We start from the raw sequence: 14,168 nt of genomic DNA on the forward strand, positions 1-14,168 counted from the left end.
AGGACAATGTCACTCAATGGCTCAGGTTCACAGGGCCCTTCTCTAACATTGTGAAGGACCCCGCATAGTATGGGCAAACCATTGTCTAGGGTCTCATGTAGCCTTGACTGTTCAACCGTGTGACCAGGGAATATCTTAAATTCTGATCTTTCTGCCTCTGCCTCCCAGGGCTTGTGATGACAGGCAAGCACATGCCTGGTTCATGGTGCTGGGCACAGAGCCCAGGGCTTCCTATGCTCAAGGCAGGCATTCCAACTACTAAGTACACAACTCCCTCCTAGGAGGCCTCTGCCTCTTGGCTGGTTTGGCGTGCCCGTGGGTATGCTTGGTGACTGAGCAGGGTACACTTGTTCTAGGAGAAGAAAAACTCATGTTGAGTAAAGACAGCCTGTCTTCTGCAGATGTCTGCTGTCATCAGTTTTAGTGTGTGAGTGACTATACATGTGAAGGCAAAAGGACAATTTCCAGGAGTCCTTCCACTGCTTGCATCCCCAGGGTTGAATTCAGCCTCAGGCTTACCAGCAAGCACCTTTACCTACTGGGCCCTCTCGCTGAGCCCTGAATAAGGTTTTGTCTAAAGGAGTGAAAGAACTCTAGCTGGTACCAGAGACTCTGTGTTTTTTTCTTTTTCTTTCTTTTTTAATGTTAATAAAATATTTTTTACAGAGACCAAAAATTCAGAATAGTGCAAAACATCTCAACGCCATGCACTCATGAACACTCCCCGGGTATTTTGAACATGTGTCCCAAGTCACGTGTTGACTGAGAATTGAGGGCATCTTGAAAGATGCTAGACTAACGGGGTGATACTTAAAAAAATCCTCCAAAAGAAAAAAAAGAACCCAAAAAACCAAACCAGAAGCACGACGCTGGGATTCTACCTTTGCAATCACATGCTAAGAAAGGCGAGTCAGAGGGCCTCCCTGGGCTGCGTGGCAGGGGTAGGGGTCAAGAACCTTCTGGGGTGCAGGGGACCCTCGCTTGTCACTTGCGTCAACACAGCAGCTGTGGCTGAGAAGGGTCGGACTAAACAGCTCAACTGAATTCACTTTTTAAAATAATAAAAGGCAAAAAGGAGAGGGAGACAGGTCTGCAGAGCCAGCTTTGGTCCTGAAAGATGCTGGGGTGGGGGTGGGCGGAGCCAGGCCAACCCCACCCCTTACCCCACCCCCAGCAGGGCCGCCCTTGGGACCTGACAGGTCTGCAGTCCAGGCTGGGAGAGGTCCCCAGGAGTTCTGAGTGCACTTGATTTTTTGCATGTCTGATGGGGCAGGTGAGGCGACAGGCCCTGGGGCCTGAAACGGACTGGGGTGCAGAGGGCGACCCTTCAAGTGCTGAATCGCCCAGACATGGTGAGCTGATGCAGGACCTTTTCGATTTTTCAGTGTTGGGAAATGAACCTAGAACAATGCATGAGTGGCAGGTGCTGAGTCACGCCCCAGCCCCCTAACTGAGGAATTCTAGGTAGGGTATAAATGAGCCTGGACCCCAGATCCTTCCACCTGCTCTTCCTGCCTCCCCCTTCTGCCCACACTGTAGCCTCCCTCACCCCCTGGCATCTGCCTCTCAGAGTCCTGCCTCTCCTGCGGGTGGGGCTGTGGCTCATTCCAGCCTGCTGCAGACCAGTCTCTAACCATCCCTGGCGTGTGGGGACTGGAGCTGCACCCCAGTGTGCTTTAATGCAGGACTCCAGCAGCGATGGGCCGCCAGGGGAGGTGGTGAGAGCTCAGAAGGCCAGGCCCTGGAGTAACTTCCTTTCAGGACGTTGTTATATCTGGGGCTGTCCTGAGATCAGAGCTCGGCCCTCTGCTCTGCTTCCTTCTTTTGTGTCCTGGGGCTCAGCTTGGACACCTCCCACATAGGGATGTCCGTCAAGTCAGAAGAAACTGTAATGAAAAACGTGCGTGTGAATTGGGGGTCACATGCAGACCCCTCAGCCATTCTCAACACATAATTCAAGTTGGCACAATCTTCCTTCAATTACTGTGACCTGCTTATGCTGTGGAATTTGGGGCTCCTGTGAAGTGAGGCTGGGGATTAGGAGAAACAGAACCAGGCATAGACACCCTAGTCTCATGACGTCAGGGCCAAATCAGAGAAGGGCAAGAATAAGCTGGGGAAGTCCTTGAGAAATTCTTTTGTACGGGTCGGGGAGGATTTTTGTAATGAGGGTTGAAGAATGAATAGGAGGTCTCTGGGTAAATAAAGTGAAATTTCAAACAGTCCTAGCCTGGGAGTCAGGACAATTCACTAGACAAACACTTCCAATGTACTTTCTTCAACATTCTAGGGCTGGAAAACACACGCACTCGCACTCGTGCACGCGCACGCACTTGCACATGTCACACAATGCCAGCAATGTAGAAACTTTCTATGAGTGATCTCTGTTCAGACCACTTTCCCTTTAGGCATGTTAGATGTCCTAAAGTGAAAGTCACTCACTCCCTCCTGAGCTCCACTATGAGTCCCCCATCAATGTATGGTATGTAACCTCTGAGCTCCATGGATGAAACCTGGATCATATATGAGAGCCTGCATGCTATCCTGTCACTGCACGTGACATTCAGGAAACATGCTGTGGTTCAAGCCAAGTAGAAAAGGGACGTCCCACTACCACAAGCACAGGACCCTCAGAAATGCACGTTCATATTCTCAATCTCTCCCTCTTTCCTAGTTTCTGGTCTCTCTGTTATTTCCTGCCTGGATTTGGAGAAAAGGCGGAATGGGGGGCTCTTGGCTCCGGGAAAACTCCAACGCCCCCCTTCTTGACTAGGCCGGTTCCGACTAAAGTCTCAGAAAGAAGAGCAAGGACAGGAATCTTGTTTGGCAGCCTGAGGGTTCAGTGAGGGTCCCTGGCCTGCGGGACCTCCCGGAAGAATCAGGAAGATTCTGAATGGTTATTTAGCAGCGATGGGGGCTGGGCCATTCGTCGGAGCTCAGCCCGCCCTGTGTGACACGAGCAGGGGGTCGCCAGCTGCCAGTGGGCCCGCTGCTGAGGGCGGGGTCCGCGGAGAGGGGTGCCCGCAGCCCCAGCTGTGCGCCGAGGGCGCGTGTGCTTTTGAGAGTCCATCCCGCCCTGTATTTTGCAGACACCAGAGGCTGCGACCCAGCCTCCCAGGCAGCCCTGCCCAGTCCATGCCCTGGGCACCGGACCCTCTATGGCTTTTCCAGGGGCAGGGGGCAGGGCCTCCCCAGCCAAGGCCACTGAGGTGGAGGGGCGTGGCCTCTGGAGAGGCGGTGGCCTACGGAAGGCGGGACCTCATCCCTTCCCAGGCCCCGCCCCGCCGCCAAAACGCGCGCTAGGGCGCAGGCGCGGCACCGCCCTCCTCGGCCGAGCGCGTGTCGGACTTGAGCTTGACGAACTCCTTGGCCACCTCGTCATTGCTGCGCTGCGACAGGATACGCAGCACTGTGAGCCCCGTGTCGTCCATGTGGATGCGGCGGCCGAGCGGCAGCCAGCACGCGGCGCTCCCGCGCTGAGCCAGCTCCCGCAGCTGCAGCACCGCCAGCCCCACCGTGCGGTCCTCGCGCGCGAAGCAGTAGTCCTTCACGCACACCTGCAACTCGTAGCACTCGGGTCCCGCGTCGGCGCTCAGGGAGCTGTGGGCAAGGACCGGCTCAGCGAAAGGCCACCATGAGCCCAGTCACCCACCGCCACGCAGGGGAGCCACCACCCCGCCACACGCGTTCTTAGTTCCTACTCCCGGGAAGTTGGCAAGCAAGCCCCTTCCAGGCTTCCCGGGCCGCTCGCACACAATGCTCGCCAACTAGGCCACATCCACTAGCAGCGCATCTCGTAGGGCGGGCGACTGAGCCTAGCGCGTCCCACGGCGGTCGGGCCATAGCGCTCAGCCTCCTGTGGTCCCTGACTACCATCCCATCTCCCCAGTACTCACCTGTGCCGCTTGTGGCGGCCAAACCCACCCTGCAGCACATTCGGAGCTACCCTAAATGACAAAGTCATTGGCCAGAGCAGGCTGGCTGTTCTCAGGTCTCGACCCCTGTGACCTCACTCCTGCGCCCAGGATCCTCTCGCCCATCTCCCCTTCCCTCCTACCCCTTATCCCAAGCATTATCGCCTCTCCAGGGACCTGCCCGTCTGAGAAAGGACTGTGACCCGAAAGTCCCCCTCTGCACCTTGGCCATGGCTGTGCCCACCACCCCTAGGCACCAGTGGCCCGCTGGTCCCCAGGTTCATCCGAGGGTGTCCCCACCCGACTCACAACTGGAAGCTCTCGTTATATTTGGGCGCCCAGCTGTTGTTTTTCGATTTGGTGGCGAACTTTCGTTTCTTGTCGCTGAGCTGAGGTCCAACGATGTTGACCTCAATGAACGGACGGAAGATGCCAGAAGTCTGCCACTTGAGGTCGTTGGCGGCCACCACTGTTGGGGGTAATGGGGAAGTCTAGTAAGGTTCCCCGTGTGACAGAACCAGTCCCTGGTTTTCCGGGTCGGGAAGAGACTCCATTTCCCCAGCAAGTCCCTCTGACGGGAGACTGGGGAAAGAGACTAAGTCCTGGGTTCCCGTTGGAACTCCCGGATGCAGCCAAGCCTGATGAGGATTTAGCTCAGGAGTTTTTCATTTTCTAAACACCAAAGAAAAACAATGCCCTCCGAGCTTCAGTCTGAAATTGGCTCCTCCCCCCATAGGGCCACTCACCCTTCACTGTGACCTTCTGTTCCCCAGTTCCCGGATGCGTGAACAGCTCCACGTGGACGGATACTTCACCTACAGGGTCTTCCACACCCGAGCCTGGGTGGGACAGGGGAGATGCCTGAGATGAGCTAGGTTCTTCTCCTCCCACCAGGAACAACCTCAGTCACCTTACCCACCCTGTGCTGGCAGCCACAGCTCACAGAGGCACTGAGGGGAGGGGATGCCAGGTGCCACTAGGAAGCCAAGAGTCTTAAGTTGTGGGGTTTTGCTGCTTCACTGTGCGACTTGAGGCAGGTCTCTTAACCTCTCTGAGCCGAGTGCATCTCGTGGGCTCTCCCTGCCTCCTGAACCTGTTTCAATGATTCTCTAAAGCTGTCAGTACTTCCCCAGCTTTTCTCCTGCTCTCCTCTGTGTGCCCATCCAATTCCCTTGTCCTCATTCTAGCCCTGGGCGCTGGGACACAGACAAATCCTGACCGCGTTGCCTTCAAAATTCATCTGGATGTGAATTTGTGTCTTTGTGCAGACTTAGCCCCGCTCCTACCCTGACACCCTGGGCTAGTAGCTTTCCTGGTTTGCTTCTCCTCCCTTTCAGCCAGCAATACAACAGTAAAAACCGACCTAGCAGGCCTCATCCCTCTTCTGCTCAAGAGCCTCCCATGACTCCCATCTCAGGCTCCAAGGAAGCACTTCTGTCTTCTCGAAGGGTCCCTTTCCAAGAGGGAGCCCAGTGTCCCCTTAGAGCCCAGCGCCACAGGCGCCCCCCCAGCCTTCTGAAGTCTCCCAGAATGTCCTGTCCCCTGACATGACAGCTTCTGTCTCCCCTGTCCTGACTCCAGATCTACTGCCACTGAGAAGCTCTTCAAGAGCTGCCATGACTCGGAGAGGGTCAGAGAGCTACAATGGTCCATGCAGGACATTTCCTGCCCAGGAAGCAGAGATTGACCTCTACATGGTCATGTGACACAGGCTGGGCTAATAGAAACTCAGTTCCTAACTTTGATTGTAAACTAGCCACAAAGGTTTCCAGGGATACCAATTGACCAATGGCATTGGAACCTGGATCCAGCTATTCCTGATGTCAACAGGAATATTAGTTTCCTAGTCAACTAATTTGTCTGTTTGTGTGGTAGCCATGTATACGGCTCCTCCCAATCACCATTAAGTGTCACGTTGGTCATGCTGGGAACCCGTGAGGGGTCAGCATAAAAACTACTGCTTTAACCGTCCACACCCGTGAGTCAGAAGCACATCCACAGGGCCTGTGGACCTGTGGCTACTAGCACCCCACCTAAGCACCCCATCCCCAGGCAGCTCTCCACTCCCAGGGCACCCCATGCACTGGCATGGCAAGGAAGAGAATGTGGAAGGCAAGGTGGTCATCAGAGGTCCATCCAGGTTACCTGTGCTGGACAGGAAGTGACGGGGATCAGGGAACGGGGGGGCAGGAGACTCCTGTGCTCATGAAGAGGGGCACATGGCCCCAGCACTGTCCACCCCAGGCGGCCACCCATATCATCTCAGATACCTCCCCAGTCACATGCTCAGCCCCTCCCCCCAGGCCAATGCTTCAGCAAGCTCAGTCCGGGCCAGAGGTAGGGTGCTGGGGAGTTAGACATGGTGGGTTATGTAAAAGGTCAGATCAAGGCCCAGGCTAGTAAGAAGTGAGGAGGGGTCAGTGCCGGCCCCCACCCCAGGTTTGCTGGCTCCACCAGGAAGGGGCTGTCACACACCCTACCCTCCCGCCATAGCTGGAGTTCCTTGTAGGGAAGGGGGCTGCCTTGACCCTCAACCACAGGAAACCTCAGGTGCCTGTGGGAACCTTGGACAGGACTCAAGTTCTTTTTGGATGGGGGGCAGGTGTTTGGCCAAGATTGGCGGGAACATGTGATCCCCCCACATCAGCCTCCCAAGTACAGGGACCACCAGGCACGCCTGGAAATGTCTGTCTCCACTAGCCCTGTTTTCCAGGTGACAGAACAGTCAGGGAGGAGGCTGACTGCAGAATGGCTGCCCTAGGATCTAAGCACATTTCATTGTTTAGTTTTTTGCGCTTTTCTGGGAATAAAAGCTGCAGGCCCCACCTGGGGTGCGTGCGGCTTGGGAGAAAGGGATGTGGATTCCTTCCCTAGGTGGAGCCATCAAGCCGCCCTTCCCCGTGTGCGAGGACGCGGCGCCCCGTGAGAGGAGACCGGGGTCTTACTAGCCGGGCGGGGGGCGGGGGAGGGCGCAGGCACCGGGCACCGCGTGCGGGTGGCGGGCGGCGCAGGCACGTACCCATCTCAGGACAAACGTCTTCACTAAGGGTAAACCTAGTCCCCTTTCCACCATGGACTGACCAGGATGGACAGGGAGGGAGGAGGAGAGGAGGGAGGAGTGTGCGTGGCGGGGGCGGGAGGAGGCGCAGAAAGGGGGCAGCGAGTGACAGGGAAAACAAGAGAGCAAGAGAGAGAGAGAGAGAGAGAGCAAGTGAGAGAGAGAGAGAGAGAGAGCAAGAGAGAGGGAGAGAGAGTGAAAGAGAGAGAAGGGGAGAGAGAAAGAAAGAAACGTCAGTGCAGACGGACGGACAGACAGACAGCCTCCCACTCCGGGAACACTAGGGACACCAAAAGCAACAAGAACAGGAGGGGAAACTGAGGCTTGGGCTCCACCCGCTGTGTGGGGATCAGGGGCCATGGATAACAACCTTTCCCATTCCACCACGAGAACAAAGCCTGAGGTCACCAATCTCTGCCCAACTGGCATCTTTGGGGTAACTCTGAACGGGGATCCTCAGGGAGAGATGCTAGGACCCTGGAGCCCTGCCCTGTGGCCTCAGCTGCTGCACGAGAGCTCAGAGGAACAGGGACAGAAGCAACACAGACAGACAGAGGGGTCCGGGAAGATCTGAGGCCCCAGCACCTCCCAGGTCCCCACACCTCCCAGGAGCAGGTCCTTGAGCCTCTTAGACCTGTCAATCATTCCACATCTCTGACACAGCGCAGAGGCCCCGCCCCTAATGAGGAAGCCACGCCTCGAATCCATGACAGATTTCATCTGGAGCTGTCAATCATCCCTTATTCTAAGGGTACCACAGAAGTCCTGTCAATGACAGTCACTCAGTTGCCCTGGAAGCTTTAAATTCCTGACTTCCGGAGTCAGTGAGGTCCCCTCCAAAGGCTGTCAATCACCCCTTGTTTCTTTGCCCTCAAAGAATCGTCCTTGGTGCCTTGATGTCGGATGCCCCGCCCCCATTGAGGTCTGTCCGTCACTCAGGGGTGGAGCTCGAGGCTGGGCGAGACTCTGGCTGGCCCGAGAGAGCGAAGCGCCAGATTCCCTTACCCTGCGCTGACTGCGTCTGCACGAAGGTTTTGATGAGCAGGTCGGTGGCCTGTGTGTAGAGCGACAGGGCGTAGCGCAGGGACTGAAGGTCCGGGCTTTTCTCGAGAAAGGTCTTCTTGAGGCCCACGCCCCCCGCGTGGAAGTATTGCTGAGGGTGGACACAGTGAGGCTGCAGATGGCTCCCAGCACCTCTGCTAACATGCACCTCTCACCCTCCCCATCCTCACCAGGCCATAGCTGCCCCAGGACCTTCGTATTTCCTGTGTGCAAAGGTGGAAAGTCCCTCCCTGCCTGTTACCCGTATACTTAACTTTGTGAGCACCTACTCATTCCTCGAATCCCGCTTCCTCATGCCTTTCTTAAAAACCTCTGTGGCCCCTCCCTTACCTTGATGGTGTCCAGGGCCAGTTCAACCACGGCACACTGCTTCGGGGTCAAGCTCTTGGCTTCTTCTCGCACCATGTGATCCTGTGGGGATGGCGGGGAGAGGTCAGGTGGGCATAGCTTTGACGCTATGAGTCTTCGCCGTGATGTTGTGGATCAAGTGAGCTGTATCCGTGACCCAGCCGAAGCTGAACACCTCTCTCTATTCCATTGTAAGTGGGGTTCAGGTCTGGGAGCAGGGATTTTTGCCTCTTGGTCTGTCCCTAGCCTTTCTCCTGAGATCTTCTGCCCCCTCACCTTCAGTTTGGACAGCTGGCCCAGCTCCTTGGCGGCATTGAAGATCATTTGTGTCCCCTGTGGGAAAGAGCAGGCGGCTTGGGTGAGAGCACGCATTTTCTTAATGTTCCCTCATCCTGAGCAACCCAAGCCCGGCCGCCATCTTGGTTCCGGTCCAAAGGTTCAAGCTATGCTCGAGCCCCATAGACAGAGGGATTGGGAGCCCCAGTGAGATCAGGGGGCGCATGGCACCTTGTTGCAGGAGAATCCCGGTTCTCTGGGGATACTGTACTCCATCTCACATCCACCATGGCTTCACAGTTGGAAGACATAAGAGAAGCAGGCACGTGGTGGCCCGCCCATATGTAGTGTAGTGAGGGAGAAAAGACAGCTTTGCTAATGGCAATGGGCCCTGGGCCAGGCTGGGCTTTCAGGGACCCACCCTGGGGGGAATTTCCTTTTCCCTAGTCACACCTCTGGGGGAACTCTTTGAGCATCAGGAAGACTCCTCACGTACTGGCATCTGTATATAACCCCCCTCTCCTCAACATGCCCACCAGATGCCTACTGTGGTGATACAGAACCAGGCAGGCCTGGGTGAAAACTGCAGCCGGGCTATGCAGCCCTGGATCGATGACAACCCCTCTGAAACTGCTGCCCCTTTAGATGGTGGCCACAGCCACCCTGTGGCCTAGAAGGGATGTATAAGTCTTTGATGACTTGTTTGTCTTGGTCTCATCCCAGGTAATGCCTGGCAGAATGGGTTCCAGGCTGAGAGCCACCACTGAGCTGGGAAACCTCAGGACTTATCTTCTGTGGGCATGGTGTCTCCATGCTGATTAGTAACTTGTGAGAGGGAGGGCTGGCTCCACCAGCTAAGATGGCCCAGGGCTATCTGTTTAGAGAAGGATGTTTGGAGAAACTGCTGGTCTTTGTGACTTCCGGCTGTCACTCTTTCTGTGTGTTATTCTGTCCTGCTGGGGGTGGAAACCAGGGTCTCACACACACATCAGGACAGAAGCCACAGTCTGGCCTGTGAGTGCTGTGCAAGCACTCTTCCGCTGCACCACACACACCACAGCCCTATAGTCTCAAGGTTACCAGAGCCCACCTTGTCTGGGCCTCAGTTTCCCTTGTTGTACCCACCTGTGCTCAAGTGCAAAGCAAGGGCCCTCCTGAGCGCCGCCATGCCTCCCACTGCCCTTCCCTACCCACCAACAAGCAAGCCAGACAGACAGAGGAAGAAGAAATAAGACAGGGCCACAGGACGCCCCCGACGGCACAGACCACAGAGAGGAAGGGGCAGGGAGGAAAAGGGATGGGGTGGGAGCCAGACAGACAGTGAGAGGCCAGGCTTACGTCTGAGTGGCTTGGCAGTTTCACCCTGCCCTGTGGAGAGAACCAGGCGGAGGTCAGAGTTCTGATGGGTGTTGGGAGGATACTCAGTGGGACTTCCCTGCCCCCTGGAATCACAGGGTGAGCTCCCCCCAGTCACTGAAGTGGATACTAGCTCCTCCCAGCTGAGGCATCTGCCTTTGTCTCTGAATGTCGACTCCTTGACCACTGCACATATTGGGGACCCATAGAAGGCTACAACCCTGCCTACAGGAGAAAGCGAGGAGAGAGAGGGCTCCAGGTCTCTGCACACAGTCTCAAGCCAGTGTTGGGGAGGCCAGAAATGCCCTGAGTAGCCCTGCAATCTCCAAGTGCCTTCAGTGTAGACACACACCCACATACACACACACACTTACATACATGCATGCACACGCATAAACACATACTCACACTTGCACATAATGCTTGCACACATTGACACGCTCAGGCACGCACGCACACAGGCAAGCACATGCATGTACACACTTGCACACACTCACATATATGCATGCATGCACACAGACACACATGCTGGCACAGGCAGACACACACACCCAAGGCAGACACACACATACACACAGGCAAGCACTCACATGCATACAGACACACTCTCTAGACCTGCAGACACTTAAAATAATAAAAAAAATCATCAATTCATACATTCAGGAGCCTCTCAGTCCAGAACACACAACATTCTTTGCATGATCACATGCAAACTCACACGTCTTTGACCACACCTGAATGTACAGCAGCCCCAGAAGAGCTGACTGGGGTGGAAATACCCTATGCTCCAGTTATAACACCAAGACACATTTAGGGCATGGAAACCTGACACATCCATTCTGTGCAATCACACTTGCAATCAAGTTAGCAATCAAGCAACTTCCCACAATCGGCTGCGGCCCTAGCTCCTTACAATAAACATTCATTAAAGCAACGAGAATCCATCCAGGATGCGGTTCTTGGAGAAAACCACAGATGTCAGCAGAGTCTGGGGCTGAGGGAGTGAAGGGCTGTGCACACACTCCCCCTGCCCACCCTCTCCAGAGAAGGATCTGAGCTCTGACTTTCAGTTCTTAGGGACCAGATCAAGAGCCTCCTCCCACTGTGGCCTCAGCTGACCTTTCTACCCAAGTAGGAACCACAGGAGCACTCGCGCCCGGACACCCGGGACCCCGGCAAGCAGAGGCCCTCATTACCTTTTCTAGGCCCTTGCCATGTTTTCTCAAGAGGGTACCCTGCAGAGACAATGTCATATGGAGGTCAGGACCCAGGAGAATCGGTCTCCCATGTGGGGAGGGGGGGGGCTACACTGGCTAAGGGTTGGGGAATGCTGGGGATATGGAGGCTCACTGGTAAGAGAGAGAGGAGGAGGAGGAAGGAGAAGAGAAGAGAAGGTGAATGATCCAAAGAGAGAAAAAAGGGAGGAGGGGAAGGAGAGGAGTAGGATGGGGAAGAGGGAAGAGAAGGGAGAGACAAACACTGCAGGGGTGGTGGTGGAGAAATCTGGGAAGAGGAGGGAGAGAAAGGATGGGAAGGGAGAAGAAAAGTAAAGGAAGGAGATGGGGGAGGAAGAGGAGGAAGAGGAGGAGAAACGACAGCCAGGGTCAGAGCCAGCAAGAGTTCAAGGTGAAAGTCAATGTCAAAATATAAGCCATTTACATTTAGTGTACAAAGAAACCCTCTGGATCTCATATTAGCAGAAGCATCCCCACTCTGCACTGAGACAGATCTGAACTAAAGCCACCTAAACTGTGGTTTGAGCCAGAAGACTGCTCTCCTAGCCTTGGCTTTCCCCATCAGATTGATTGCATTGAGACCTCCCTCAGAGGGCTGTGATGAAGGTGAGCTGTGACAGACACTAACCTGTCATAAGCTGTCAATGTCTTGTGTTCCTTTATGGTTTGCCTACAACTACAACCTGGGCACTGGGCACAATAACACCAGGTGGCTACAGAGACCCACACTGTACCTCCTGGGAACGTGAGTTTGGGACAAAGTAAGATGTTATGGTGGCCTCGCCTGACCCACAGAGAGTGGTTGGGGAGCATGGTTTTACTGAGGGGTCTGCAGGTCACTGGGTGGGCCTTTGGATGCCATGACTGCTCTCTTTCACTCTGACAGCACAGAGAGCCCTGGTATGAAATCCCAATTCTTTCCCATTCCCAGAAACCAAGGCTGGGAGATGAGGAGATTCTCCCAGGTCATGAAATGGGCAAAGTAGTGACACCCAGACTGCCTGGCAGAAAGGCCATGTCTCCCAGCTGGGCCTCTCTAGGTGTGTTGGTGTGTGCATGTGCACTAGGGGAGTCATAGGGGTGCAATGAGCAAACTGCATGGCCAACACCTGCATGTGAGAGGGAGAACCCTACCCCCCTCTTTCTACCCTTGAGACTGGGTGGATTTCTATCCCAAGGACAGGGACAGGATTGGACAGGAAGGGGTAGGCTGACAGTGTGGATGTAGACCCTGCTTTTGAGTCTGGGAGGGGCATGGCCTCCAAGCCCCACCCCTCTTGATGCCCCACCCACCAGCACACAGATACAAAGTCAAGATGAGGGGAGGAGGGGGCACTGGGAAGGTGGGGGCGGCCCCAATCCAGACACACAGCGAACGAAAGACGACGATGACAGACAGACGGACAAACGGGTCTCTACTTACAATCATCTGCCAGCCGGAATGGGGGCAGGGTGGGGAGAGGGGAATAAGTCACTGTGAGTGGCCCTGGGCGGACACTGAGGTGATGATGTCCCGCCCCAGCCCTGGCCTTGCCCAGAGGACCGGTCCTGAGTGACTAGCCACAGGCACCTGGCTGAGGCCTCTCCACCCTCCTTTACATGAGTGTCCATCCCGGGATATCCTGCAGCCAGCCCTGGGCCCTCAGCCATTGTGTCATGTGCAGGCCAGGCCTGCATGTTCCCGAGATGTTCCCGAGCTCCACACTGGATGTTAGGGAGACACTGGGCTATGAGCTCTGGCTCTCCAATTGTCCCCAGTGTTCACCCTTGGATATACCAGAGTAACCTCCCTGAACCCCAGTGTCATTGTCCTGCCTGCCTGTCTTGGAGGCACCACGTCCCCTGGGCTCCCCTCACAGAGGTGGCCACGAGCCTCACCGTCTGGTCAGTGAGTGGCGGCAGGACGATGGTCCTCTCCATGGTGTTCATCACCAGCTTCCACAGCTCCTTCAGCACCCGCTTCAGAACCGTCTTCTCACAGATTTTGGCAAACAGGGTGAGGCTAGGGGTGAGGCTGAGGTCAGAGAGAGGGGCCACCACCCTCTACACACAACAGGGCCCAACAGGGTGAGCAGGAAGGGCAGAGAGCAGGGCTCTGGGGAGAAAACCTGGGCCACATGGTGAAGGAGAGGTGACTACAGAGTGCTCAGGGCAGACAGGGCAGGATATTCAAATATGAACGAACACTGTGCTGTCAAGTGAAATGGGAGGCCTGGAGACCATGACACGCAAGGGGCTGAGGTCATGGCCATGGACAAGGGTGGGCAAGACAATTCCTGATGACTTAAGTGAAGACAGGGACAATCTGCCGGCATGGGCTTCCCAGCTCACCTACCAACCATACCCCCAAGTTCACCACCACCATCCCCCAAACCACCCAGTTATCAATGCACCATGCGTCCACCCACTTTCCAAGGACCTGTTCACCATATTTCAAACGTCTGCCCTCCATCCACCCTTGTAAATATTTTGTGACCCAGCCCGCCTCATGCACACACCATTTGGTCTATCGTGCCACCCTCCATCCATAGGAACAGCAGCAGGCACCCATGCGCCTGGCCTCCTTCCACTCACCCCTGTCTTCCCCACAACCCCCTCTTGTCCCCACCCTCACTTGCTGTCCAGAAGATCCATGATGGGCTGTAGCACGTTGTCCGCGTCCTGTGCCACGCTGCTGCAGGCACTGGCGGGCACGTTGCCCGTGCCCTTCACTTGGCTTAGGATGTCACCCATTTGTCTGACACACTCCTCGATGTGTGGCTGGAAGCTGTGGGCACAGCAGAAAGGCGCTCAACTCAGGCTTTGTGTCCCAGAGGGTGGGGTCACCCCACAAGGATCTGTGGCCAGGGTCCCCAGCACTAGGAGGCAACGGCTCCAACCGAGCCCAGATGGTGGATGTTCCTGCCTGAGACTCCCAGT

General features: G+C 55.7%; 1 protein-coding gene across 14 annotated transcripts in view; it reads right to left on the reverse strand.

The window, feature by feature from the left end:
* Nucleotides 1–613: 613 nt before the first annotated feature.
* Unc13a (unc-13 homolog A) overlaps nucleotides 614–14,168 on the reverse strand; it is a 47,918-nt gene continuing 34,363 nt past the window's right edge. For 6 of the 14 annotated variants that reach the window (XM_063275696.1, XM_063275695.1, XM_063275694.1 and 3 more), the window contains 11 exons: nucleotides 13,864–14,016; nucleotides 13,128–13,251; nucleotides 11,211–11,249; nucleotides 9,997–10,026; nucleotides 8,659–8,715; nucleotides 8,365–8,445; nucleotides 7,978–8,125; nucleotides 6,934–6,990; nucleotides 4,661–4,753; nucleotides 4,224–4,383; nucleotides 614–3,600 (listed from right to left, as the gene is read on the reverse strand). In XM_063275696.1, the coding sequence (XP_063131766.1) occupies nucleotides 3,300–3,600; nucleotides 4,224–4,383; nucleotides 4,661–4,753; nucleotides 6,934–6,990; nucleotides 7,978–8,125; nucleotides 8,365–8,445; nucleotides 8,659–8,715; nucleotides 9,997–10,026; nucleotides 11,211–11,249; nucleotides 13,128–13,251; nucleotides 13,864–14,016 (1,243 nt within the window). In that variant the 3' untranslated portion in view covers nucleotides 614–3,299. Of the gene's footprint in view, nucleotides 3,601–4,137; nucleotides 4,384–4,660; nucleotides 4,754–6,933; nucleotides 6,991–7,977; nucleotides 8,126–8,364; nucleotides 8,446–8,658; nucleotides 8,716–9,996; nucleotides 10,027–11,210; nucleotides 11,250–11,281; nucleotides 12,679–13,127; nucleotides 13,252–13,863; nucleotides 14,017–14,168 lie in introns of those variants that run through there. The other 8 variants (XM_063275698.1, XM_063275697.1, XM_063275701.1 and 5 more) reach the window with 6 other exon arrangements.

Source organism: Rattus norvegicus, chromosome 16, assembly GCF_036323735.1.
Source record: "Rattus norvegicus strain BN/NHsdMcwi chromosome 16, GRCr8, whole genome shotgun sequence".
NCBI lineage: Eukaryota > Metazoa > Chordata > Mammalia > Rodentia > Muridae > Rattus > Rattus norvegicus.